The sequence below is a fragment of the Phytophthora sojae genome, assembly GCF_000149755.1.
Source record: "Phytophthora sojae unplaced genomic scaffold PHYSOscaffold_12, whole genome shotgun sequence".
Taxonomy (NCBI): Eukaryota; Oomycota; class Peronosporomycetes; order Peronosporales; family Peronosporaceae; genus Phytophthora; species Phytophthora sojae.
Window position 1 is genome coordinate 1,967,328 of NW_009258126.1, and position 27,004 is coordinate 1,994,331.

The 27,004-nt window shown below is 56.8% G+C and overlaps 6 protein-coding genes across 6 annotated transcripts; 2 read left to right on the forward strand and 4 right to left on the reverse strand.

Moving 5' to 3' along the window:
* Window positions 1-247: 247 nt before the first annotated feature.
* PHYSODRAFT_340814 (hypothetical protein) lies at window positions 248-2,905 on the forward strand (the record flags this gene model as incomplete). Its single annotated transcript, XM_009539043.1, has 5 exons — window positions 248-540; window positions 595-1,106; window positions 1,173-1,844; window positions 1,952-2,059; window positions 2,136-2,905. The coding sequence occupies 5 exons, from the start codon at window positions 248-250 to the stop codon at window positions 2,903-2,905; spliced, it is 2,355 nt and encodes a 784-aa protein (XP_009537338.1).
* A 7,512-nt stretch (window positions 2,906-10,417) lies between these two features.
* Window positions 10,418-11,182, reverse strand: PHYSODRAFT_529180 (hypothetical protein; the record flags this gene model as incomplete). Its single annotated transcript, XM_009539044.1, has 1 exon — window positions 10,418-11,182. A coding segment is annotated over one exon (765 nt), but the record flags the coding sequence as incomplete, so codon positions are not given.
* Window positions 11,183-11,299: 117 nt separating this feature from the next.
* On the reverse strand, window positions 11,300-11,575 carry PHYSODRAFT_369289 (hypothetical protein; the record flags this gene model as incomplete). Its single annotated transcript, XM_009539045.1, has 1 exon — window positions 11,300-11,575. A coding segment is annotated over one exon (276 nt), but the record flags the coding sequence as incomplete, so codon positions are not given.
* A 7,019-nt stretch (window positions 11,576-18,594) lies between these two features.
* On the reverse strand, window positions 18,595-19,788 carry PHYSODRAFT_529219 (hypothetical protein; the record flags this gene model as incomplete). The annotated part of the gene is made up of 1 exon (XM_009539046.1): window positions 18,595-19,788. The coding sequence occupies one exon, from the start codon at window positions 19,786-19,788 to the stop codon at window positions 18,595-18,597; it is 1,194 nt and encodes a 397-aa protein (XP_009537341.1).
* Window positions 19,789-21,209: 1,421 nt separating this feature from the next.
* PHYSODRAFT_250115 (hypothetical protein) lies at window positions 21,210-22,161 on the forward strand (the record flags this gene model as incomplete). The annotated part of the gene is made up of 2 exons (XM_009539047.1): window positions 21,210-21,670; window positions 21,807-22,161. 2 exons carry the CDS (start codon window positions 21,210-21,212, stop codon window positions 22,159-22,161), a joined length of 816 nt encoding a protein of 271 aa, XP_009537342.1.
* A 4,105-nt stretch (window positions 22,162-26,266) lies between these two features.
* PHYSODRAFT_340818 (hypothetical protein) lies at window positions 26,267-26,552 on the reverse strand (the record flags this gene model as incomplete). Its single annotated transcript, XM_009539048.1, has 2 exons — window positions 26,267-26,339; window positions 26,371-26,552. The coding sequence occupies 2 exons, from the start codon at window positions 26,550-26,552 to the stop codon at window positions 26,267-26,269; spliced, it is 255 nt and encodes an 84-aa protein (XP_009537343.1).
* Between the last annotated feature and the right edge of the window lie 452 nt (window positions 26,553-27,004).

Below are 27,004 nucleotides of genomic sequence, written 5' to 3' on the forward strand. Positions count from 1 at the left end.
CATCGGACCACCTGAGATCTCCCGAAGAACTCCTTCTGATCCGTAGATCCTTGCTGCCTGTCTCTCGATCGCCGATCTCCCACGCCTCCAGTCGATCGGCCCTGCCGCCTTTCTCGGAGAACAATTCTTATTCAGCACTTCTCCACATCCGCCCCCTGGTCGCAAGTTGTGTCGCACGGCGGCTCACTTCGGACAGTTCGACCTTGGTCATTCTCCAATTCGCCGGCCCAAGTGCAGATTACTCCAGATGGACGCACCGCCGACCAACCCTCCGGCACATCCCCCCAGCCCGTCGGGCGACGGCGGTTCGACACACGGCTCGCCCCGGTCGACTCATTCGACCCCTCGATCGATGCGATCGACGGCCTCCCGCCATGCCGCGGCTTCTTCCGACGCTGCCCGCCGAATCGCCCGCCTAGAAGATGAGCTGGCATGCGCCTACGCTTCCCGATCGACTATGATCCGCGACCGGGCGCGCCAGGACGACACCGGGCGCGAGCTGACCGCGAACCTACACGACTTGGAGCGCCACCGCTGGGCGTAAGAGGAAGAGATCCGCCGTCTCCAGACTGAAGTCAGCGACCTTCAGTAGAGTGCTCAGGGTCAAGGTCTGCAGCTGATCCAAGGCCTCCGGAATCAGATAGTCCAGCAAGCCGCCGAGATCCAGGATCTGGATCGTCGGCTGACGCACGGTCAGGCTCATCTCGCGACTGCTAGTGCCGATCGTGATCGACTGGACCACCAGCTCGATCTCGCCACGGCGGACATTTCGGACCTCCGATCGCAAGTTTCCGAGCAAGAGCGCGAGCTGGACGAGGTAAACCACGAGCTGGACCTTACACGCGGTAGCATCGATCGGGTCCAGACTGCCCTTCGGATGGCCGAAACAGCCGCGGCCACTCCGGCCGCTCCAACCCCGACGCCTCCCACCGGACCCACGCCCGACGTCGATCGACTGCAGGCCGCCCTCCGCCAGGTGAATGAGGAGCTGGATCGGATGCGTACCGCCCGAGATACCGCGAGAGACCAAGCCACCGCTGCCGTGAAAGACGTCGATCAAGCTCATCAGGACCGCGACGTTGCGCTCCGAGAGAGCGCCGATCTCCGTACGTGAACTTTCCGTGTCGCCTATTTCGTTGTTGATCGCCGCTCATGCCGTCGCTGAGTTACAGGATCGTGTCTCGAAAGCGCGCAACAAGTGATCCGCGCCCAAGACGCCCAATTCATCGACGGCCAGGACGCCTACACTATGTTGCGGCGCGTCAGCGATCGATCCAACGAGGATCTCGAGAATGTGGCCGACGCCTTATCTCGCGTAGTTCGGTGGATTGGACTTCGCCAGTGCGCGCCGACCACGCCTGTCCGTCGTAGCCGCAGTCGTTCCGGATCTCCGGACTCCGTCAGGCACATCCACAAACGTGACCGATCGGCGCCTCCACCACGCAGTCGGTCTACGAGTCGATCGCCCGCTCGGTCTCCCTCACCTTCCTTTTCGTTACCCGGCCATGACGATGAACTCCCTGCTGGGGGTCAGCCTGCCGAAGATCAACCCGCAAAGAAGGTGCCTGCTGCAGATCAACCGCCTTCCGATCTGAACGATCAAGAGGGATCGGACCAAGAAGAGTTAGGTTCGCCCCCTCGATCTACGCAGGAAGACCGGTCGGAAGAGGAGGAGTCGTCTCCGGCCCGATCCGCGGCCGGCGAGGAAAATTCCGAATCGGAGGGGCCCGGTCAAGAGACCGACGAAGAAGAAGACGAGTCGGAGGGGTCTGATCAGGAGGCTCTCGCAGCCTTAGCTCGATCCCGATCGGAGGCTCGCCGCCGTCAATCTGCCTTGCCGGCCCGTACCCACACTTCGCCGGCTCGCTCGCGATCGCGATCGCCCTCAGTCCTGTCGATCCACTCCCAATCTGGATCGGCTCGCTCCCAATCATCCCACTGAACGCGTCAGTCCCGTCATGGCTCACCTGGACCGACGCCTCCGGGATCCCCGCCTGGTTCCCCACCTGGATCGCCGCCGCCCGGTTCTCCGCCTGGATCGCCGGGGCGTCGTCCTCTGGTCCCGCCGTTGTTCCCGATCGGTACCATGATTCCGGGTTTCAACGCCCCCAGGGCACTCACTCAGACTGATACAGACCCCTGGCCTTCGATCCTGCTGGGACAGCTACAGATCACCGGCATGATCCTGTCGACGCTGACCCACCATCTCCACCTACCCGGGGGCTGGCTCTTCCCGCTCGTCGTTCGGGGCATTGCACAGCCTGCGGCCGGGGTTGGCTATCGAGACGACCTGATCACCGGACCTAACATTACCGCGCTAATGGCCGATCGCCCCTGGCAGGCGCTGCAGAACCCGGCCGATCCGTTGACTTTCGATCTGGCACTCCATCGAGGCGCCGGCGCCCGATTGGGTCGGATCGCCACTGCCTATCTTCCGTTCGAAGAGCAGAATCGCCAGGCCTTCTGGGAAACCACTCATTATCTCCCGATCACGGGCGCCCAGCGTTGGGATCAGATCGTCGAGCGATACCATCGCGATCGTCGTGCCCGACGGATCTGCCTCGGTGATCGGTGGCGCCGACTCCTCGTCGATATGCTGCCGATGATGCGAGAGATGTGGGCAGACGTCGATCTGTTGCTGGGCCCATTCTTCCTGCAGATCCCGGTGCGACAGCGGGACGCTGTGACCTGGTATCCTGGCGTGGTATCTCGCGCTGCGATCATCGGCAACCCCACCCAACACCATGCCGAACCGACTGACCTCCGAACGGCCCTAATCGAGGCCGACACCCATGTTCCCTGGCGGAACCAGTACCGCGCCCACCCCCAGATCCATCCAGCCCAGCGGATCCCGCGTCTCCGCAACAAGTTCAACCCCAACGTCAGCGCCCAACACCAGCCGTGACATGATCGCCGTCTCCACGATCGACTTCCGCGAATAGCGAGCCAGTCGACCATCACACCCCAAGAATAGGAGTGACGCGGAGGCTGATCTTCCATACGCGTAGCGCGAAGTACTCAGATTGATCCATTCCATCGTAATAATCCACATTCTTCCTTGATCTTCCACTGTTCCCCGTCAATCCATTCGTTGTTGATTCGATCGGCCAAGATCTGTCCTCATGCCTTCCTGTACTCGCTCCATAACCGTCCGATCTGCACTCACATACACTCATTCATTCATATACAACCCTTTCCTCCGATCAACGGCCTCCCCGTCGATCCGTCATCCCTCTCGCTCACCCTGGTGGCCCGATCTCACTCCTCCTCGTGAGACTGCATCGCGCTGAATCGGTTCTGGTACACGCGATCTCGAAGGAACTCGTACAATAACGCTCCACAGTTGAGATCAGCTTCGTCGACCCAGTCAGGCTCGTCGTAACCCTTCCAGCGTACCAGGAATTCTCGATAAGTCCGGCCGTACCGTGTCCTTCGACCCGTCCGCATATCCGTGATCTCCTCTACTTCGTACTCATTCGCATCTCGATCTGGGGACCAGCTGGCCTCCGGAAGTAAGACTTCGTCGAAATCGAGTCGATCCGCTGCGTCCACCGTGAGCGCGATCTGCGGTCGATCGGGGAAGTCCCTGACCAGCTTCAGCTTCGAAACGTGCACGATCGGGAACAGGTGATAGTCCGTACCGGCGATCTGGAGCTTCATCGTGTACTCGTTCACCTTCTCCGCAACACGGAACGGGCCGTGCCACAGGTGAGCTAGCTTCCGGGCATACCCCTCTTTCACACGATCCAGGTACAGCCACACCTGAGATCCAGCCTCGATCGAGTGTGGTCGAACTTCTTCATTGTGTCGATCGGCCCGATCCGCTATCGCCTCGCGCAGGCGAGCATTCACCTGACTTCGAGCCTGATCGTACTGCCTCTGGATCCGATAACGCCACCGTCGAGGATTCCGATCCCGAGTCCGAGTACTACCCAAAGTATCGTCGCTTCGAGCGTCGATCGAGGATCCCAACCATGCACCAGATAAAAAGGGGAGTCTCCACGGACTCCATCTTGAGCCGTGTTGATCGCGAAGGTCAATCGCTCCGCGTACTCATCCCAATCTCTCTGATCCAGATCCTCCACGAACATCTTCAAGGCTCTCGTCGCCGTCTGTACCATTCACTCTGCAGTACCGTTAGCTTGAGGTCGATATGCCATCGTCGCTCGCTGATGCATACCCAGGATCTTGTTAAAGGCGCGAAAGAAGTCAGCCATAAATCTCGGCTCTCGATCGTGCCTGATCACCTCGCTAGCACCAAATCGCCGGAACACACACTCTTCGTAAGATTCGGCGATCGTCTGCACCGTTCGGGAGGAACTGGCCTTCGCGATCACGTATCCCGTGAACAGATTGACCCAGATCAACAGTTCCGTATTACCCTTGTACGACTTGGGTAGCGAAGGTATGTGATCCATCGCTATGATCTGGAACGGGTATGTCGCCTGGATGTTTCCCGGCGACTCGCCCCTGATCGTGGGTCGTCCTTTGCCGGTCTCGCAGTCGACACATTCGCCGACGTACTTCTGCACACTTCTGAAGAGACCTCTCCATTGAAAGTGATCGCGGATCGGCTGGTATGTACGCCCGATCCCCTGGTGTCCCCCTTCCAGAGTGGAGTGATAGTGATGCAGGATGTCTTGATGCAGCGTCTCCGGTGCCACCAGTCTCATCAGTCCATCTCGATCTGCATCCGATCGCTTGGAGGGTGGGCAATAGAACAGCAGATTATCACCGTCGATCTCGTAGTCCGCTGCGAGGTTGCCATAGGATCGGGCCTCATCCTGTGTCAGATCTGCCACATCTCTCCTCAGATACTTCTTCATACCCGCGATCCACGTTTCTTCATCCTGTGCTCGACGAATCCGATCGATCCGCAACCCTCGCACGAACTCCTCCTGCATGACGGTCGGGTTCGGCCGTGATCTGGTGCCCGATCGGGTTGTCATCGGCGATAGTCGGGCGATCGACTCATCCGACCGGACGACCAGGATCTCGTCAAGTCGGTTCAGTGTCACTAGATCCCCATGATCGGCATCCTCCTCGACGACGACGCCCCCTTCACGTTGGAGTGCTGTACTGGCCAGGCTGTCCGCACTTCCGTTCCAGTCTCGTTTCACATGTAACAGCTCGTGATCTGGCCAGTTCCGTAGCTGATCCAGCACCATCTGCTTCAACAATGTCAGCTTAGGTGCTTTGCGGTCAATCTCGCCCCGTGCTTGTCGGATCACCAGGTTGGAGTCACCGCAGACCACTAACCTGCCTCGATCTATGCCGTCCAGGCGAAACCCAACAACAGACCATGATACTCCGCCTCGTTAACAGTCAGCCCTTCGGCATAGCCCGATCGAGCCTTCACCACACTCCATTCGGGTAACTACACAAGATTGCACTGTACGCGCCCCCGCCTCGCTTGACGCGGGCGGATCCATCGAATCTCATCACCAGCAGCGCTTCGTCCGCACGCACCGTCGGGATCGGGGCTTGAATCTTCCGCCGGGGTTCTTTCTTCGGCGCGATCGCGATCAACGCGTCGTCCAGATCCGATCGAGGCGTAATACTAGCGGCGATCGCCCCCAATATCTCGTCCTCTCCCTTGGTGCACTTCGTGATATCCAGTGTCCAGGGCGATAGGAGTGCAGCCCACTGGCCCAATCGGCCTTGAAGACCGGATGATCGGAACAGCCACGCCAACGTCGAGTGTCGGGTCAAGACCCGGATCGATCGTCCAACCAGCATGTTATAGCTCAGGTCCAGGATCCGTAACAGCGCCAGCACTTCTTTCTCCACCACATTGTAATTCAGCTCATTCGACTTCAGCGTTCGACTGGCGAAAGTAACGGGATGATAGATCTGGTCGTGCTCCTGCATCAATGCGGCCGAGATCGCCCAGTCACTGGCATACACAATCACGACCGGAGTCCGATAGCGATCGAAGTGCCGCAGGATCGGTGTCGTCGCGATCTTCATCTTCAGGGTCGAAAAGGCACGATGAGCACGGATCCAGCGGTCATCGGCTTCAGGAACTGATGGAGTCCGATCAGGGCTCACTGGGTCCGTATCCACTAAGTTCGGTACTTGACGATCCAGGATCTGGCGCAGATCGGGGCGTTTCTTCAGCTCGGTGAAGTCCACCTCGCGCAGTTCGTACAGGATCGCCGCGTAGATCGCGTAATCTTCCAAGAAACGGCTGTAATAATTGAGACTGCCCAAAAACGATTGCATCGATCTGAGCGATCCGGGGAACGGCAGATCGGTCAGAGCGGTGAGGTCCTTCGGATTGGCTTCCAGCCCGTCGTTCGACACACGATGTCCCAGATAGTCCACTTTACGCATTCCCCAAGAGCTCTTCTCCACACTGATCGAGAGGTTCCATTTATCACAAGCGTCCAGCAGGTGATCCACGCGATCACACAGCTCGTCCCATGATCCGGCCGTCACTAGGATGTCATCAATGTACGATCTGCGACCTAGCACTGATGGGCGCCCCGGATCTTCTGATTCTCCTGACTCAATCAAGTCCGAAGTGACTTCACAGTCCGACGATCGCGGGATCCTGGTGAACCCATACAACGCGTCGTCCAGAAGTCGCTGATAGATCTGAGGAGCGTTCTTCAGGCCGAACGGCATCCGGTTTCACTCGAACAGACCCATGTGGGTGATAAAGGCCGAGATCGCACGAGCTCGATCGGTCATTGTCACCACCCAGAATCCACTAGCCATGTCCAAGGAGCAATACCAGAGTACCTTGTCCAGATCCTCCAGCAGATCGTTGATCAAGGGCATCGGATATACCATCAGCCTGGTTAGACTGTTGACGAGCCGATAATCGATGCAGAGTCGAATGTCCACGCCGTTCTTCTTGATGATCACGACGATCGGCGAGGCCCACGGTGATCGAGATTTCCGAATCATCTTGGCTGACAATAGTCCCTTGATTAGCTCGGACACCTTCTCCACGAACTGAGGGGCAACTTTCCGGACACGTTGAGCGATCGGCTTCGCGTCGCCCACGTCGATGTCGCAGGTGACGCCCCGGGCTGCTGGGGGAAGTGCATTGCCCTTGCCAATCAGCAGGTGATTCCTGTGCCAGATCTTCTTTCGCAGCCGATCGATCTCCTCCGGGGTGTTGAACTTCAAATCTCCCACCTTGATATCATCGATCTTCACCTCATCCATCGTCGAGATCACAATTTCAGGAAGCACAGCTAATTCACCTTCGACATCTTCTGCTGACAGATTTCCGCCCTCGTGGTAATGGACCTGATCATCAGCGCCAACATCTCGATCTGGTTCGGATGCAATGAGGTCGTCCCGATTTGAAGTGGGTTTGGCCTCCTTTTCCAGCTGATCACCTCCAACGATCGACGAGTCTTCGGCAACTTGCGGCAGTCGTTCAGATGCTGGAACACCGTCGACTGCTGTATCGTCACTTGATCTCGACTCTTCCACAGCTAAGACCGCAACGGGGTGTGTCCGATCGGTACTCCCGCCCCCAAGATCTGGTTCGACGGCACAACCGTTGAACTGATCGGCCGATGGCAAGTGAGGGGACACGATTTCGCCCTTCTCGGCGGCTTTACCACCGGAATCCACATGATCTGGCTTCCCCTCTAGATCGCCAACACGATCCTCTTGCGGCTTCGCGTCATCTACCGGTGCACACGCTTGATCCGTGACCGGCGAAGGCTGGAAGTCCAGCTCCGCCTGTTTCCGCTTTGGATAGCATTCCTTCTCCGATCCGGAAGGTTCCCACACCGACCGTGGGTCTGGTGGATCTCCGACGAGGACAGTTGAAGCAGACGACCCCGACTCCTCTGTCACGCGATCATCGTCCTGCAACGGTCTGCCCCCTGATCTAAGAGTATCAACGACTGCCGCCCCCGGATCAGGGCTCATTGCCTCCGGTTCGCTTGTTGGATCGGGTGGACCCGTCGACTGATCGACGATCGGGGATACCTGGCGTCTCTGGAGAATGCCTCGGGGCGTTGAATAAATCTGTCGCTCGACGGCAGGTACCGGAGGTCCCGTTGGTGCCTCCTGGTTCGTCGGCCGGTCATCTGTCGTGGCTTGAAAGGCTAGATTCTGCCATTCCATGTATCGACGAGATCCGATCGACACATATCCTGGGATTCGGGGTATCCGATCTCCAGCCAGCCACATCCCGATCCGTTCATTCCGATGCAAAACGAGGTCTTTGTCGCTGATGTTGGTAACCTGGTGATATCTGATCCTGCCGAGTCCTCGGACCACGGTCGGCACCCAACGATCTCCACGGGTTACCCATAGCTTTTCTCGATCCGTCACCTTCATTTGTAGCGGAAGCTCGATCGAATCCCCGATCGCGATCTGCATTCCCTGATCTACACACACGTGTCTGACATTGTCGTTGTACAGCTGACGCCGTCCGCTAAGCTGGATCTTGACTTCGTCGGGGAGACAGATAGAGCCCGCCGCAAGATCGAGGCGGATCCCCGCTGGAACCATAAAGTCCATACCCAGGATCGCCTCTTGTCCTGATAGATCGCCAACCCAGATATCGAAGAAATACACCAGCAATCCCGCCAGCGTAACCTTGATCATAGTCCTTCCTTCCATCATGTACACGCTTTCGCCAATCCCCACACATTCCTGGCTCTGACTCGTGTCGACATAGCACCCCACCTTACGAGCAAAGGCGGTGTCCACGATGGACACTTCGGCGCCGGTGTCTAAGAGTAAGATCGACTTCTCATTGTTGATCTTGCCGGTGATCTTGGCCTGACGAAACCACTTACCTGGCGAATGATGTTTCCAGTACCCTCTGGACTCCCCAGGGAGGAGATCGGGCACCACATCGCCAGATCTGCGGTGTTCGCTGACATGAGGCCGACTTCGATCGCGATCATGCTCCGGGATCTCGGTCGTCACTTCTCCATCAGCTGGCTTGAACCATTCCTCCGGTCTGCGTTGCTTCCAATAGCCCCGCGTTTCTCCAGACTGGAGATCCAAGGGCACTTCGGCGTCAGAACGGCTGAAGTCGTCCGATCGATGTAGACTTAAGACCTTGGCGGTAGATTTCGCATGCAGATCACATGTTCACATGTATTACCGCGTAGATCAGTCCGTCCACTTACTCGATCTACCGTGTTCTTGTTCACGAATGCATAGATGCAGTACCTAGAACGCTCGGCTCGTACCGGATTCCAACCCGGCGAGCGTCCTAGTTTAACATCTTCTCGGCGATCGCGGGCAACATGTCAGCGTGCTTCACCGGGTTGATCCATTGACGGATCTGGTTGTAGAATTCCTCCATCGGACACTTGCCCATCTCGTGTAGCTCACCACATCCACGGCACACAAACAGGCAGCGATCCGCCGGATGACCTCTCTTGCCACACTTCTCGCACGTCAAACGTCTCCAACAGTCGAGATCGGTGTGTTTCCGCGATCCACAATGTGACCAGCGGTTTGATCGCTCCGATCCGTCAGGTGAAGATCGCGATCGTGGATCCGATCGAGGTGGGTCATGGTTGATCTGCGCCTGGTTGCTTCGATCCGGCTTCGTCGCGTCGCCCCCAGCGTTGTGGGACATGTCCTCGGCCGACGCTAGGTAAACGCGACGTAGATCACCCTCCGAGTCTGACCCTTCCGATCCTGTGTCCGACCCAGACTCCTGGCTCGCGATCTGAACCACACGCACTGCCCGCTTGGTTGCGGCAGCTGGTGCTGAGGTCGGAACTTTCTGACGATACTTCGATCCAAAGGCGGATCGCTTCTGTCTACTCTTCGCGCGCTTTCGAGCGCGCAGGACTTCCTCCAGATCTTCCGCGTCCGCAAGCCGGAGTAGGGTGAGCTGATCGGCCAGTTCCGGATCGCCCAGCGTCTCGATAAAGTGTTCGCCATGTTCTCGGCGGGCCTTGGAATCTCCGTCCTTGATCTTCAATCTTGCACGCAGAGCCGCCACATTCAGTCGATAGAGGAACTCCAACGGCGATTCATCTGATCTCTTGCGAGAATGATAATACTGCCAAGCGACCGATACTCCCAGGCCACAATACTGGATATGGAAACTCCGGAGTAGATCGCTCCACTTGTTCCGCGTCGATCGGCCCAGCTGGCGGTACCAGTTCTTCGCCGGGCCCGTCAGTAGATCAGCGAAGGTCAAGCACTTCTCTTCGTCCGTAGCCTGATCTCGCAGGAACGCCGATTTCACCTTGCTGATCCACGATCGGGCGCGGTCTTCGTCCTGATCCTTGCCACTGAACTCCTTAAGATCGGACATCGCCGAAATCCGCACACGCTGGATCAATGAGGGCCCAGTGGATCCTGAGACAGCGGTGGCCACCGCAGCAGGGGCCGAACTCGGTAGATCAATGTCGTCCGGATCGTATTCCCACTGAGAGAGATCTTGATCCGGCGATCCAGCTGATTCCATCTACACGTCCCGCGATCCAACGTGGTCGTCGACCACTGGAGTAGGTGTTACCACCGTGGTCTGTTGTTCCTTCAGAATTCGAGCCATCGCAGCCTGAAAGTAAGACTCCAGTTTGCCATTCGACTCATCTGATCCGGTAGCACTGGTGGACCGATCGGTCGACTTGGGTTTCTGCTTCCGAGGTCCTGATCGCATGCGTTCCTGATGTTGACTCCGTGATCGTGCGTCCAACATCGCAGATCCTGAAGGGCCGAGGGACATCCGTTGAGGTTCAGACGACGTATCCGATACGTGTTCTGCTGCGGAGACATAAGGAGACGACGATCGGTACCCCGTGGACTCCATCCGCGGCGACGACGCGGGAGCTGGCGACACTAGATCTGGCACCTTCGGGTCCGGACTGTCCGCGATCACGTCGACCAAAGGTCTCAACTTGTCGACCAATGTCTGGATCGCTGTCTGGATCACATCGAGATCCTGATTGAAAAGATCATTCGCTTCAAAGGCGCCAGCCACGAAGCCGGCTTCCTTCAACAGTCCGAGCAGGTTCTTCACCGCCATCAGCTTGTTGTCCGTCACTCGGGGGGGCGATATCGGGCCCTTCGGGTCGTCGATCTGCTCTGGCCGCAAGATCACCATGACGGGATCTTGACGCAAGAAGTCTCGCCGTTCCTTCAAGTGATACTGACGATCCAGGTCAGCCTCGGACCAGTCAAACGCCGACGGTCTGGGATCTTCGTCGTCCAGGCCTGGCGCTCTCAGCTTCTTCGTCACAATCTGGTCCTTGTCCGCGATCGCGTCCAGGTAGTCCGAATCGAGCCAGATCGGCGAGTCGGCGAACGCGTATCGGTCCGATCCCGCCTTAGTTTGTTTTGTTAGTGAATCTCGGTTCGCACCAAGATCCACCGGGGTCCCCGATGGGACCTGGGGAGGATGTTGAGGTTTGTCTTCTAGATCTGTCTCCAGATCGCCCTCGATTCCGTCAACAGAAGTCCTCCGAGCACTCTGTCGATCCGCGGATCTCGTTTTGTTCAGCAGCGTCTTCGTCGATCCGATATCCGACGACGCCTCTTCCCCTGGTTCTTTCTTCACTTGCGTATCTTCTACGGACTCACGGTGAAATTCGGAGTCACCAAGAGATCCAGGCACGCGCACTATTGTGGTGTAGCGGGATCGGCCAAAATCTGGTTAAGGCTTGATCGAGCTTCCCACCAGCGCCCAGACACCGACTAACGGAGGGGGTCCCCCAAGACCCAACGATCCGCGATCGGCTGAACTTGTTCTCACCTTGTGTACCCGTCGACGGGCTGGATCTGCTCTCTCGGGGCTCCGACGATGCAGCACTTGGTGAAGATCGAGTGTCTTGGCGTGACGCGGGGATAGTTTGTGGAGCAGCGCGGTAGTCTTCGCTCTGCGTCCGAGTATACGCTCCGATCGAGGGTTGTTCGCTGCGATCGGTCGGCCTGGAGTTGATCTAAGGCCTGTGGTTGCCTTTTCGGGTGTGTTCCTTCCTTTCCTGAGTTGCTTGCCGCTTCCTATAGCGGGATCGAGGTTGATCGAGAGGAGAAACGATCGCCGGCCAAGCACTAATACCCGGTCGATCGAGGACTTGCACATAAGAGATAGATCACTAGAGTAGGTCAAGCTGGCCAATGTATTAATCCAGTCTTAACCGTATCGCTAGTTCAGTACCCAAAGTGTCGACGCTGCCGAGGCCAATGTAGTTCCTGGAACTTGGTGATTTGATGGGACTTGTGGTCTTCGGTGCAAATTCTGCTCTGATTTATGTTTAGCTGGTCTCTCCCTAATGCTACCATCTTGCTTACCCTCCTACAGCCACACGATTACTGGATTCTTGTCCCGACTTCGTCCTCCATGTGCGTCCCATCCTGGTCTATCCACGATCGGCCCCGATCGGCGATCGACCTCGATCTGCGATCGGCGATCAACTCCCAATCGATGACTTATGCCGGTTGACATGCGCCGCCGATCCATCACCTTCTGTCCTCGGCCATCCCAGATCCGCGAGTTCTGTCGTCGATCTGGACTTGGGTCGGCTCCGAATCACGCCGCGGTTCGGGCACGATCACCCACAATCCGGCTTGCCACATGTCCTGCCTCACGCGCCGGCGTCATCGGACCACCTGAGATCTCCCGAAGAACTCCTTCTGATCCGTAGATCCTTGCTGCCTGTCTCTCGATCGCCGAACTCCCACGCCTCCAGTCGATCGGCCCTGCCGCCTTTCTCGGAGAACAATTCTTATTCAGCACTTCTCCACACGAACGTCTTCTCGCGTCCGAGGTGGCCGCCGCTCGGCGTGTCATGGAACTCGTGGATCAGCCGAGCTCGGAGATCGTCGTCCAGAGGAACGACGATGCGCGGGGGATCTTCACGGTCGACGCGGTACGTGAGCAACTCGACGTCCAGCGAGTAGCGGTCGACGCGGGAGCGGCTGCGTGGAGACAGCTTGCGCTTCGCCACGGCACCAGGGTCTCGCAGGAACTGGATCAGCTCCAAGCAGGACGCGTCCTCCTTGTACGCGTCCACGATCAAGTCACGGAGCGGACTGGTCGCTGCAACCTCAACAGCAGCGACGTCTTCGGCAGTGCATACGGCGCATTCGTCGTCGTCCTCGTCACCAACTGTGTGGCGACCTGACTGCACGTAGTCAGGCCGACGCGATAACGCGTCGGCAAGGATGTTGGTCTTGCCCGGCTTGTAGTGCACGACGAAGTTGTACTCGGAGAACAGGGACAACCAGCGCGCCATGCGCTGGGACAAGTGAGGGCTCTTCGTCGCTGTCCTCAACGACGCGTGATCGGTGTAGATCGCGAAAGTCTGTTCGCCGAGGAGATACACGCGGAACTTGATGAGGGCGTAGCGCATGGCCAGCAGCTCCTTATCATGGACCGGATAATTCCGTTCCGCCGGCTTCAGCTGACGCGACCGGTAGCTGATGACCCGCTCGCGTCCTTCGTCATCGAACAGCATCAAGGCGCATCCGATCGCGAAGTCGCTCGCGTCGCACACGACATGGAAGGGCTTCGAGTGGTCTGGAAGCATGAGCACAGGCGCGGTGGCCAAGTTCGACTTCACCGCGTCGAAGGCAGCTTGGTGCTCGAGACGCCACGACCACGTGGCGTCTGCCTTGAGGAGTTGAGATAGCGGGCGGATCGTCGAAGCGAAGTTCGTCGAGTAATGGTGAAGATACGTGGCGAGCCCCAGCCACTGCCGGAGCTGCTTCTGGTCCTGCGGCGTCGGCCACGCGCAGATTGCCTCGATCTTCTCGGGGTCGGCGCGGACACCGTCCTTGCTGACGTAGCTCCCGAGCACAGGGATCTCGGGAGCGCAGAAGATGCACTTCTTCAAGTTGGCGTACAGCTTGTTCTCCTTCATCACCTCGAACACCTTGCGCAGGTGTTGTAGGTGGATCTCAACGTCCGTCATGCCGTCCTCGGCACGACTGTGAATGAAGATGTCGTCGAAGTAGCTGGGCGCGAAGTCTCGGTACGGCCGAAGCAAGTTGGACACCATCCGATTGAAGGTGGCGGGGGCGTTCTTGAGCCCCTGCGGCATCACGAGCCATTTCCACAACATCCCGCTGGGCGTGCTGACCGCTGTTAGCAGCACATCGTCTTCGCGCATCAAGATCTGATAGAAGCTATCCATCAGATCAATGGCACTGTACTTCGTGCTGCCAGACATGGTGTCCAGCACCATGTCCTTCCTCGGGATCAGCGTTTGCGCCGGTATGGTGGCCTCGTTGAGCTTGTTGAAGGCGTGGACGATTCTCCAGCCGCCGGTTGGTTTCTTCACGCAGAACGTCGGACTGGAGTGCGGCGAGAGACTCTCGCGAATGTGGCCGGCTTGCCGGCGACTCTCGAAGAAGGCGTCAATGGCTTCGACTTGGTCGCGAGGAAGCGGCCACTGCCGCGTCACACAGTACTTCGCACCGGGCACGAGGTCAATCTCGTGCCGAACACCGCGGTCGGGTGGAAGAACGGCTGGAACCTTGTCCGGGAAAATCTCCATGAACTCGCGCACGAGCGGAGCGACTGGGTTGCCGGCCGCTTCGAACGCCGGCAACGACTGAGCTGCGTAGCGGGCTTGACGGGCGTTCTTAAGCTCGCCTCCTTTTGGGCGCGTCCTGGCGTCGGAAGCTGGGTCCGACGCACTGGTTGCGACGGCCGCAATTGACTCGGCGTCTTCAGCGACGATCATGCACACCTGCTCGATCTCGCCCTTCTTCAGGTCACGGAGGAAGTGTTTCCACGAGAGCCCAGGCAGCCGAGTGATCTCGGCGGCGTCGCACGGTGGACGTGCGACTTCGACGTCGCGTACACGCGGAGGCGCCTCCGCGTCGTCCCCCACCAGGAATGAGATCACTTCAGCCTCAGCCTCAACTGAGTCCGCCGAAGGCGTACGAGGATGGCGCAGGTTGCGACGTTCGCGACGTCGAATCGGACGTGGAGTGTTGTCCGAAGCTGCCGATGAGAGCCCATGCTCGATCACGGCCGCTGAACTGGGGCGCCGGGACACAACGTCGGCGCCTGGACGCGGGTCATTGGACACGACCGCGTCGACTTCATCAGGGAGCTCCCGCTCGACCACTCGCGGGAACCCATGCTCGACCGCGTGTGGGAGGCCACGCTCAACCACATCTTCTCGTACTTCAGCTTTGAAGAGCCGCTGCTCGTCCTGACGTGGTTCGACCACGTCATTGTCTGCTTCCGAGAACCGCTGCTCATCGGGACGTGGGAACCCATGCTCGACCACGTCAGACACGTCCTGAGGCTCCTGCTCAGGACCGGCGCAGGTTGCGAGTTCGCACACCGCACACGAAGGGCCATCACTCGCTTCGTGCGCAGCATGGGTCATTGAGTCGGGGTCCATGACGGCAACATGCGGCCACTGGTTAGGCGTTCCGCACAGAAACGCAAATACTGCATTGACATCAATGTCTCGGAGGCGGACTGTGCCAGTCAGCCAGTTGATCTCAGGCTGGTGGCGAGCGAGCCACGGGATGCCGAAGACACAGTCGAACGAGCCGCTCAGCTCGATCACCAAGAACTCCTCGGAACTGCGGAACCCGTCGAACTCGTACGCGAAGGTCACCGAGCGCCGCGGCGTCCGCCGTGGCTTCCCACCAGCGTACTTCACGATCATGTCGCCAGGCCCGTCGCGAATGTTCAAGTCCGCCGGTAACACCGACAAGCTCTCGGCGCGAACGAAGTTGTTCGTTGCGCCCGAGTCCAGCAGCGCGCGAAGAGGGCGCGTCGCGCCGTCAACATGGAGACTAAGCACAATCAGCCTCGTGTCACTGCCGGAGGTGGTGGCAAAGAGTTGTGCATGAAGCACGGGAGGGCTAGGAGGAGGTTCTGCCACCAGAGAACCATCTCTCCTTCCACAACCAGTAGAGCGCCCCGCACCTACTGGTTGTCGCCGTTTTTTTGGAGCGGTGACGTCGTTCGCGACCGTGACGTTCGCCTGCATCGGCGCCGGAGCGCGGCAAATAGCCGCGCGATGTCCAGGTTTCCCACAGCGGCAGCAGCGCATCGGGCGGGGACTGCACGTTGACGAGGCCGTTGGCGGCCTTGCTGATGATGTCGGCACCCGACGTCCACCGAACTGTTGAATCGCATCCACCTCCATCGGCTCCGGCTCGGGCACCGGGGCCCGAGAGACATCGAAAGCCTGCGACGCCGTCACACCGTAGTCTTCACGGAGCCCAACAGCGAAGGCCTCTTCGAGTGTCGGTGGGGTCTTCCGGGTCAGGTAGAAGCGCTGGTAGCCAGCGCTCATGCCGGAGATGAAGACGTGGACTTGGGTCGCCATGTCTACGGGATGCGTTGTGATGCACGACACAAGGTGTCCTGCGCGCTGGATGTACTCGAACATGGACATGCGGCCTTGCTTCAATGCCAGGAAGGCGGAGCGCTGAACGCTTTCATCTTGGGGCGGCTCGAACGCGAGTCGCAAGTCCGCCTTCGTCGATGCCATGGTCGGGAAGCAGGAAGCGTCGGCCACGAGCTTGCCGAGCGCCCACTCCTTCGCCTTACCCGCCAGCTTGGACAGGAGAAAGCGCGTGCGCGCGAGCTCGGTAGACAGCTGCCGAGCTTCGATCGCGATGTCCACCTCGCAGAACCAGCGGTTCAGGTGAAGGCGGCCCTCGCCTTCACCGCTGTACGTGGAGACATCGAGCTTCACGATATCGGACTTGTTCTTGGTCTGCGTGGGAGTCGACACTCGCTGACGGAGGTCAGCGAGTTCACGCGCCATGAACTCCTGGGCGGCCAGACGTTGTTGTTCCTCGGTTCCTGCCGTCAGCAGTGTCTTGATCACAGCGTCACCAGACACCGCTGCGAGGAGGTGTAGCGCCTCCCACTCGGTCGCCGACAGGTGCGGAAAGCTGGCGTGCTCGAGTGAAGTGGCAGTCGTCCGGGACGCGTCAGGCATCGACGTGTCGTTATGATCATCACGATCTTGGGCGTTGGACGGATTAGCGAAGCGCTACCAGGTGTAACGGGCTAACTGCAGCCCGTTACGTGCTTACACAAGTAGAGGAAGTAGTAGGCAAATTGAACTCTGATTGATTAATTGACACGGCGTAACCGCCGTGTCCACTTAAACCTATGCTGAGTGTTGATTGGCCATCGTGTGAGCACGAAGGCGACTGTGTGGCGAGAGCCCGTCACAGTACAAAAACTTCTCAAAACAAAACACTTCTTTGGAAGTTTTTCGCTCTTCACAAGTTTTAAGAAAGTAGGCAAACATTTGTTCGTTTCAATTTGACTAGAATATCATTTCGTACGTCTCCAGCTGCACATTACCGGCCAGATGCTGCGGCTGCTTCGCAGCCGCAGTAGATGGCCGTAGTTATCATCAACTAACCGTGCTTCTTGACTCAAATTTTGTCTTAGGTTAGATTTTGTGCTACTAAACCGCCATCCACAGGCGTCTCCTGCGCCTGTTTCGCAGCCGCAGCGTCTGCCTGCCTCCGACTGCTTGGGTTCTCGAAAGCTGCAGTATGCGTAGTTCCACAGGCAGTTCACCAACTACTGCACCGACCTCTAAAGAATATACAACAGGTTCGATACAACCGCGAATTAGAAGTAAACGCGTCGACTTTCAAAGAGTTTTGGATTGCGGAGGGCTGCATCTGAACATCTTTAGTGTAAACTATCTGTCTGTGAACAACCATGCAGAACTTTCACTTCCACGATAAAAAAACACTAAGTAGAAAATTGGTCTCCCAGCCAAAGCGCAGCAACCTTGTCGCTATTGATTAATGGTAGTGGGCGCAGAGTGTTTGTTGCGAGTCGACTAGTGAGGAGAGCTAAACGACATGGAAGTCAGTATAGCAATTCTACAAAATCAAGTTGCAGGCGTCACAACTGGACATATAACTCCAGAAAAAAACACATTATATATTCAACATGAACCGAAGTTCAGTCTGGCAGCTTGAAGCTGTGCAATATGCAGCATGAATACATGTAGCAGTAGTGTGAGTTCATGTAGATCCACCACGGTAGATCGAGCAGCGTAAGCGACCCAGCAAATGGGCGCATGATACTTCACAGTACAAAAATAAGAGCATGTGCTAAAATTCAAGAACTTCTTCATGCAGCGCTCTTCTACGGCAAGCGTAGCGCTACTACATAGTACTATCAGTAGTAAATAAAGTTTTTCTACCGTGCAGGTTTTGGAATCCAGTAAAAAAAAGCGACCGAACTGCGCCAAAGCCCGCAAACCAGTATGAATGGATCACTTCAATAACTAAATGATTTTGAGATCCACAGTTACTATTACCATTCAAGAAGGCGTATGCTCACTAGGTGACAATGCGCAGTTGAATATTTAGTGCAACCTACTACACAGCAAACCATGTTTTTAGTCCCGGGCTTATGAAGCCGTCTTCAAATAGTTTCTAATGCCTCGTCACCATTTAGATCAAGGTACGGCTGGACTTGAAAACTGTCAAGCCGGTCTGTCTATTAGCAAACCAAAGAGCTTCGTTAAAAAGTAATAGGGTCTCCTCGGCTTTCGTTTTAGTCCGCTCCTGCTAAATCCTTCAGCTATGCTTCTGATGCAACTAGTTAAACGCTACTTTGAATCCCCGACGAATTGGTCCGCTGCTCCAACTCCAATACTGCTGTCCAGTAACATGCACACTTATCTACACGTCAAGCACCTGCACGCCCCTCGTGGTCGCGTCCCACTGCCGAGTCTCGAACGCGTACCCGTTGCCCTCGAACACGCTGTCCACGGCCTTGGCCACGTCCCAAATGACCCGACACCGGCCGCGCACCACGTGGTCCAGCTCCACGATCACGTCGAAGATGGGGTTGCCAGCTCGCTGCGTCTGCAGCTTGCTCTTGGACGCCGACTGCGCCGCCGCGCTGTCGCCCACGATCACCTGCTGCGAGCCGCCCACGAGGCCCTTGAGGTCCGGGTTCTTGAGCAGCGCGCGGAAGTCGCCGTGCGCGCTCGCGATGAGCCGCGGCCCGCGCTGCCGCACCGTGGACGCTGCCAAGACCTCGGCGCGCCGCCCGATCTCGTCCACGATGAGCGTCTCCACCGTGTGGTTCTGCACGCACTCGACCATGACGCCGGCCTGCGCCTCCAGCGACCGCACCATCATGCGCCGCGCCCAGCCCACGCACTCGTGCGGCACCAGGCCGTCGCCGCCGATCTCGTTCGACGTGTCGATGATGCACACGTTCTCCATGGTCTCGGACACGCACCTCGCCACGTCTCGGATCAACGTCGTCTTGCCGCTGCCCGAGTGGCCCAGCACCAGCACCGACTTGTCGGCGTGGCGCGCGCTCAGCAGCAGGTCCGTTAGCACGCACGCCGCGTTGCGCAGCGCTCGGCCCACGCGCATCGTCAGGCCGTACACCTCGTCCGTCTTGCTGCGCATGACGGAGATGCGGTGCAGCTGTCGGTCGATGCCGGCGCGGTTGTCGTCTCCGATGCGCATTTCGCCGCCGAGGTTGCTCAGGATCTCGTCGATCGTGTCCTTGGCGACGGTGGCGCCGTGCTTGCTGAGCACGACGCGCTGCTTCTTGCCCGTGTAGACGTAGGGGACTCGACCAACATCGAGACAAATGTCAACAAGTCGGTTCTTGTAGTCGTCGATGGCGAGGATGGCGTCTCGATAGTCAGCAGGAAGGAGGTCGAGCATTGGACCGAGTTCACACTGAAGTTCAAGGCTTGGGAGCTCAACTCCTGAATATGTACGAGCTGGTGGCAGTGGCTTGATGAAGTTGAGGCATTCCACGCTGCGTGGGCGTTGATCTGACGCTGAATCGAACCAAATAGCAGGGTGGCCGTGGTTCTGGATGGCATTCGCCCATCGGTAGCTCGTCATGGTAATGCACACATCGGGCCACACAGATAGCTGACGGAGTTTGACGTAGCACTGCGCGTACAGCTGCGCCTCGATGCATAATGCCTGGACCAACGAGTCTGGCAACGGCTTGATATCCCGCCTGGATGGATCTACCGGCTTCACTCTCAACTTGAAGGACTGCGTAGTCTGCGCCAGGCTTACAGACGACGATGACGGGGAATTGCAGTGATCAGCGATCTTCAGCACACTTGCGCGGAGCTCGGTTTTGTCGACATTGCTTTCGTACATCAGTTGGAGGTCGAAACAGCTCCCGAGCTGGACGCCTGACAACCCATTCTCGTGTAAATACCACGCGGCCTGGTGTACGTTATGCATCACCTTGACAATGCTCGAGTCACTCAGCAGCACTTGGAGGCAATAGAACACCCGAGCCTTCCCAATAGAACTCAACTGCAACACGACGGCCGAGTCGATCGAGTCCACGTCGACGATAGAGATGGCGACCAAGTGATCGTCGTCGGACGCCCGATCCTTGCTTCCCCTTGCAAACTGGAAATGCACGCCGACAACCATTGATTGTTTCTTGCTGCTGCTCTGGATGAACAGGTTTTTAAGCTCCGGGATAGTCTCGACGACACGCTTTTGCTGGGCGAGGGCCAATTTGGCGAGCTGTTGACGAATCGATTCGCTTTCTGCTTTGTTTGCCGAGGGTAAAGTTGCTCGTAGCACCCGACGTGAGCTACCGGATCCCTTAGCAATCCCCTCCCAGCACTCAGTTGCGGCATCGAACACTTTGACAGACGCTCCAGGTAGGCGGAGCATGGCTTCGTAGCACTGAGCTTGAAGCTGCATCGTCTTGACCATCACGATCACCATCGGTTGGTCCATAAGCAACTTGGTCCACGACATCTTCGAGTTAGACGTCGCCAGCTCCTGCGCCTGAGTCAAAGAAGTTGGGCAATGCCGCTCCGCCATCCGCTTGAGAGTGACATTTGCTGCCCCATTCTCCGTCACTCGCTCGTACAAAATTTGCACGTCGGCGCATCTGGCCAGCGTCACCTCCTGCAGTCCGTAGCGCCGCAGCCAGCACGCTACGCGTCGAATATTAAACACGATATTGGTCGTGTTTGGGTCCTCCAGCAGCTTCTTCAGTCCCGCGACGACCTGTGCGCGGTCGAGCAAGTTGACCTGCAGCACCAGGTTCTGTTGCGGATTATACTGATCCCCACTATACTACTTGCAGTTGGAGTAAGACAAAAGGTGAAAGAGAAGAATCTAGGCCTCAGTTGAGAATATACACACGACCAACAAGGTGGCTTTTGCCGCCCAGCTGAGTGTTGTCGTTGCTTCCATCTCTGCGTGAGCAGCACCAAGAGGACACTCCACTTCAGGTTATGAGCCCAAGGCTCACGCGAGGGGAGCACAGCAACTAGGACGTCATGGCGGAGCAGAAGAAGACGCCCAAGGAGTCACAAGAGGAGAAGAGGACGATCCCGCCGTTTGACGGCAAGGACTACGAGGTCTGGCACGAGCGAGTCAAGCTCAAGCTGGAGAGGAAGAAGCTGTGGAAGTACTGCATGGAGGACTTGCTCGAGCCGGACGAGAGCAAGGAGGCAGACGCGCACGCGACGTGGACGAGCGAGATGGCCCACGCCAAGGAGATCATCTACGACGCAATGACGAATCGTATTATGAAGACTGTGAAGTATGAACCCACCCCGTTTCGTGTGATGGAGCGCTTAAAAAAGAGATTTATGGGCAAGACGTACCTGAAGTACGCTGAGGAGAGGGCCAAGCTCAGTCGGCTACGGCTCGCTCCCAACGGCAATGTGCCAGATCACCTGAGCGAGATGCGTCGGCTGATGGAGACCATTGCTGGAGTCGGGCGTCCTGTGGACGAGTATGTAAAGCCAGCACTATTGATTGGATCTCTGCCGCGCGAATATGATCATGTTGTACAGACGTTTCTCGCCAGTCACAAGCACCAAAATGCTGATGATCCTCCTAATGATGAACAACTTGAACTCGCATTGGAGATGGCTTACGACCATCGCCAAGGTCGGAAAGCAGAGGGCGCCAAGGACAATGATGATGAAGAAGAGGCGTTCTTTGCTGGTGGAGGAAGAGGTCGAGGACGTGGTCGCGGCCGTGGACGTGGTGGTCGATCTGGAGGACACGGGCGCGGTTCCGGTGGTGGACATGGTTCTGGCGGTCGCGGGAGCCAAGGTGGTGGACGTGGAGCTGGACGTGGCCAAGCCGGCAGTGGACAAAAGCCAGGTGGTGCTTGTTATCACTGCCATGAAGCAGGGCATCATGTGGTTGATTGCCCGTTTCTTGGCAAGCGACCTCCAGCCGAGGATCGCAGCAGCACCCAAGCTCAGAAGCGCGTGAAGATGAGTGGAGGAAAGAGTGCTAAGGCTGCTGAAACGAGTAGCTACGCTAATGAAAGTGATGACAGCGCGTATGTTATTCTTCAAGTGATGAAAATGAAAATGCCGGTCGCAGACAAAGCCCATGATAACAGGTACCTGGACTCTGGTGCATCGAGTCATATTTCGAACCAGCTCACTGATTTCATGGAGTTCACGCCTCTTAGCGCCCGGATTCGAGTTGGAGGAAAGAACTCGCTGGGTGTTGAAGGTATTGGTACTGTGGTTAAAGAGCTGGAGACTACTGGTGGGAGGTGCTCACTGACGCTGCGAGGAGTTCGTTATGCTCCAGAGCTGCAGTGCAGTCTCTATTCTGTGCGACGGCAACTGAACCAATATCTGCCTGAACGTGATCGTGTGAAGGTGCACTTTGATGAGGCAGATCGCGCTGATGTTATCTTACAGGCTGGCGTGACTATCGCTCAAGTTGATTATACCAATCTCTATCGCTTGAAGTTGGAGAGACCCCAAGAGGTAGCCATGGTGGCGCTACCAGCTCGAGTGAGTAGTTTGGAGCTGTGGCATTCGAGATTGGGGCACCCTGGCAAGAACGCGTTTAATGCGCTGTTCAGCCATGATCAGTGGCCGTTGCCACATGTGAACTTGCGTATCCCGGTGGGTTTCAATTGCGAGACCTGTGTGAAGGGTAAACTTACGAGGAAGAGCATGAAGAAGTCTTGGACACAGACCCGCGAGTGGTTAGTTGGCGAAAAGGTCCATGTGGACTCTTGGGGTCCGTATGCAGAGCACTCCTACGGTGGTAAACGGTACTTTGTCGTGTTCGTTGATGATGCGAGTCGGTTTGTCACCGTGTATCTTCTGGAGCATCGTTCGGAAGTGTACCAGAAGTTTGAGGAGTACTATCAACGCGTCAAGACGCAGCAGCATGTCAGAATGAAAGCGCTAAGGTCAGACAATGCAAAGGAGTTCAAGAAGCTGCAAAGTACATGTGACACGAAGTATGGTATGGAGTTTGACAGCAGCATCAAGCATACTCCGGAGCAAAATGGTGTCGCGGAGAGAATGGTCCGCACCATTACGGAGAGAATGCGATGCATGCTCGTGCACTTCGACCTGCCTGAAGCGATGTGGGGTAAGGCAGCGATGACAGCTGCATACTCCGTGAACATTATGCCAAGCTCGGTTTGAGGCATGGAGGTACCGTATGCAGTATGGCACCGTCAGACTCCTGCTTGTGAGAAGTTGCGGACGTTCGGCTGCGCCGTCCTGTCGTACATCGACAAGGTGGAGAGACGGAAGATGCAGGCGAAAGCACGGGGGGCGGTCTTCGTTGGATATTCGCGAGAGAAGCGAGGCTATCGCTTGTTCGATAGCAAGACCAACAAGGCATTCTACAGCCATACTGTCGTGTTCTATGAGAATAAAGCTGGTCGATTGCTCATGGACTCGGCATCAACGCCAAGTGCAGCCTCCGGTAAGGAATATTTAGGCGTTGATCGATCAGTAGAGGATGACATTGAGCCAATGCTGGATGAAATGCATGATGACTCAAATGATGGAGGTAGTTATCGTGATGATGGAGATTGCTGGACTGGTGGGGCCAGCGACTCCAGAGACGGAGGTGATTATCGGACTGGTGGGGCTGATGACACCCGATGTGATGACCGACCAGGTGGGGCAGTTGAGCAAGATGTCCGGTCAGATGGGGCATGTGGGTCCAAGAAGAGAGGCCCCGGTGGTGATGCCGCAGCGCCTCGACCAAAGAGAGTGCGGTTTGCGGTGTTTGAAAGTGGACGTTCTAGCAAGGTGGCAGAACGAGATGAAGGACGTGGAGTGAGCTCTACAGCATCTGGATGTGATCGTTCTAGCAAGGTGGCAGAACGTGATGAGGAACGTGTCAATGGACATGAGGCAGACCACCTGCGAGGTGAGTGCGTGCCAGGCAATTCCAAAAGAAGGAGAAAGAGGAAACGCAGCAGTGGGCGGTACAAGGGACCGGCTGCTGACGAGACGAAGGCTCTACCAGGGAGTCAAGAGGTGGAAGAGGTGGACAGTAGGTCATCGGCTGCTGAGCGGGCCGACTCGGACAGCCAAGTGTCGAGTGATGCTGCGAGTGTGGGGCGTCTATCAACGCCTCCTTGCACAGCACTTCGTGAGTACACAGGCCCGAGAGGCACTCGCCCTAAAGACCCTCCAGTGACACGGAGCGGTCGGGTAAGTAAACCGCCCACGTGGTTCGGTGACTACGTCTACATTGCCTACGAAAATACAAATCCAGATGATGATGTGAACTCGTTGCCTGCTGGATGGAGGAAAGCACGAGCTGAGTTGCAACGTGCTATGGCGAACGAGTTGATACTTGCATGGTGGGAGGACTATTGCTGCATGAGTACTGGCGAGTTTGAAGAGCCAGATACTTTCGGTGACGCTATGGAGAGTGAGCACTCATTGCAATGGAAAAATGCAGCTGATGATGAGTTTGATTCGTTGATGAAGAACGATACCTGGGAGTTGGTGCCGCGTGAGAAGCACATGAAAGTGCTGCAGAATCGCTGGATCTTTCGCGTCAAGTATCTAGCAAACGGAGAGATCGAAAGATTCAAAGCGAGGCTCGTGATCAAGGGCTTCATGCAGATTTATGGTATCGACTACCTAGAGGTGTACTCGCCTGTTGTGAGGCTGGAGACACTGCGTGTTCTCTTGACACTGGCGGCTGTCTGGAATTATGAAGTGCATCAGATGGATGTCACTACTGCTTTCTTGAATGGGGCGATTGACGTGGAGGTCTATATGGAGCAGCCTGAAGGCTACAAAGTGAAAGGCAAAGAGGACTGGGTGTGCAGATTGAAGAAGAGCCTGTACGGCTTGAAGCAGGCGCCCAGAGTGTGGTTTCAGCTGCTCAAGTCGTTCTTGGAGGAGCAGGGCTTCACGATGCTGCAGTCGGAGGCCTGCGTGGCTGTTAAAGTAATTGATGGGCAGTTGGTCTTCATCCCTCTCTATGTTGATGATCTGATTTTGTTTGCTCCGTCGATGGAGCTCATCAACAAGATGAAGAAGATGTTCGAGGACCGGTTTGCGATGAAGGATCTCGGGGCGTTACACTACATTCTAGGCTGGGAGATCACGCGGAACCGGGCCGAGAGAACGATGTTCATTGGTCAGCAGAAGTATGCCGAGACCGTGCTCAAGCGGTTCAACATGCAGGACTGCAATGGCTGCAAGACGCCGAGCACGGCGGATCTGAAGCTGAGCAAGGCCATGTGTCCGACCGAAAACGATGAAAGGCAACTGATGAGATCGACGCCATATCGTGCTGTGGTTGGCAGCCTGATGTACCTGATGCTCGGTACCCGACCCGATCTGGCCTACCTAGTTAGAGAGTGCAGTCAGTTCTTGGAAAACCCAGGTCTGTTGCATTGGAGAGCTGCAAAACGTGGATTGCGCTACCTGAAAGACACAGCGGACTGGGGGGTCCAGCTTGGTGGCCTAGCGTGGTCAGATCAAAAGCTGGATGATCATCTGAGAGCATACGCAGATGCGGATTTTGCAAATCGAGTTGATGATCGAAAGTCTGTTGCAGGCTACGTGACTCAATTTTGTGGGAGCATCATTTCGTGGAGCAGCCAGACGGAGAAGACCGTCGCGCTGCACACGACCGAGGCCGAATATATGGCTCTTAGTCTACTGGTGCAGGAGGTGGTGCACTTGCGCCAAATGCTGAAGGAGCTGCAGGTGCAGCAAATTCAGCCATCCCAAGTCTTTGTTGACAACGAAAGTTCAAAGAAGCTTGCCAGCAACCCTGTGTTTCATTCTCGGACCAAGCACATCGATGTGCGCCACCACTTCGTGCGTGAGCGCATCGATTTGAAGGAAATTGACGTGCTTCGGGTGCCAGGAGTTGATAACATGGCCGATGCTTTTACAAAGCCATTGGCACGTCCGGCATTTGAAAAACACAGAGCTGCAATGGGATTATTGCCAAGGGCAAGATTTGGAGATGCAAGTTGATGGGAATCCGTAGGTGGGGCTGTTGCGGATTATACTGATCTCCACTATACTACTTGCAGTTGGAGTAAGACAAAAGGTGAAAGAGAAGAATCTAGGTCTCAGTTGAGAATATACACACGACCAACAAGGTGGCTTTTGCCGCCCAGCTGAGTGTTGTCGTTGCTTCCATCTCTGCGTGAGCAGCACCAAGAGGACACTCCACTTCAGGTTCCCAGTCGTTATCGCCACCACGCGGTCGAGGTCCGACTCGGCGTCGCGCTCGCTCGCGAACTGGAAGTGGATGGAGACGCGCGCGCCCGGCGCGACCACGGGCTTGCCGTCGTTCTCGGCCAGCAGCCTGTGCAGCTGCAGCGGAGTGGTGAAGTACTGCACCTGCGTCGTCATCCTGCCAGGATGTTCCTGGTAGGCAGGGATAGTCTCACCAAACTGAGCCTGTGAAACAGCTGAGAAACGGCTCGAGAAAAAGGACGCTGGTTGGCGTCCGTCCTCGTCCTCATCGGTCACTCCATGGCTGGTATGAAGACTTAAGGGTGTTCCCCACGGAACTGACGAATCCATTAACCTCAGGAACCGCAGTTCCTGAGGTTTTAAGGTTCAAACACATGAAAACTTAAGCGGGAGGAAGCGAACGAAGGTTTAACTTATTCGAGAGAACGAAACGACGAGTTCATGCCTAGCTTCTCCCATTGGCTGGATAGCCTTGATGTGAGACGTCGGGCACTTCTCGGTTAAGTGCGCGGCCTTACCAGAGCACATATCTTTCCCTGCACCGTGAACGCCATTGCATCTTGCTCACCAGTCGAGGCAGTATGTAGCACTCATACGCACCTCTTGTA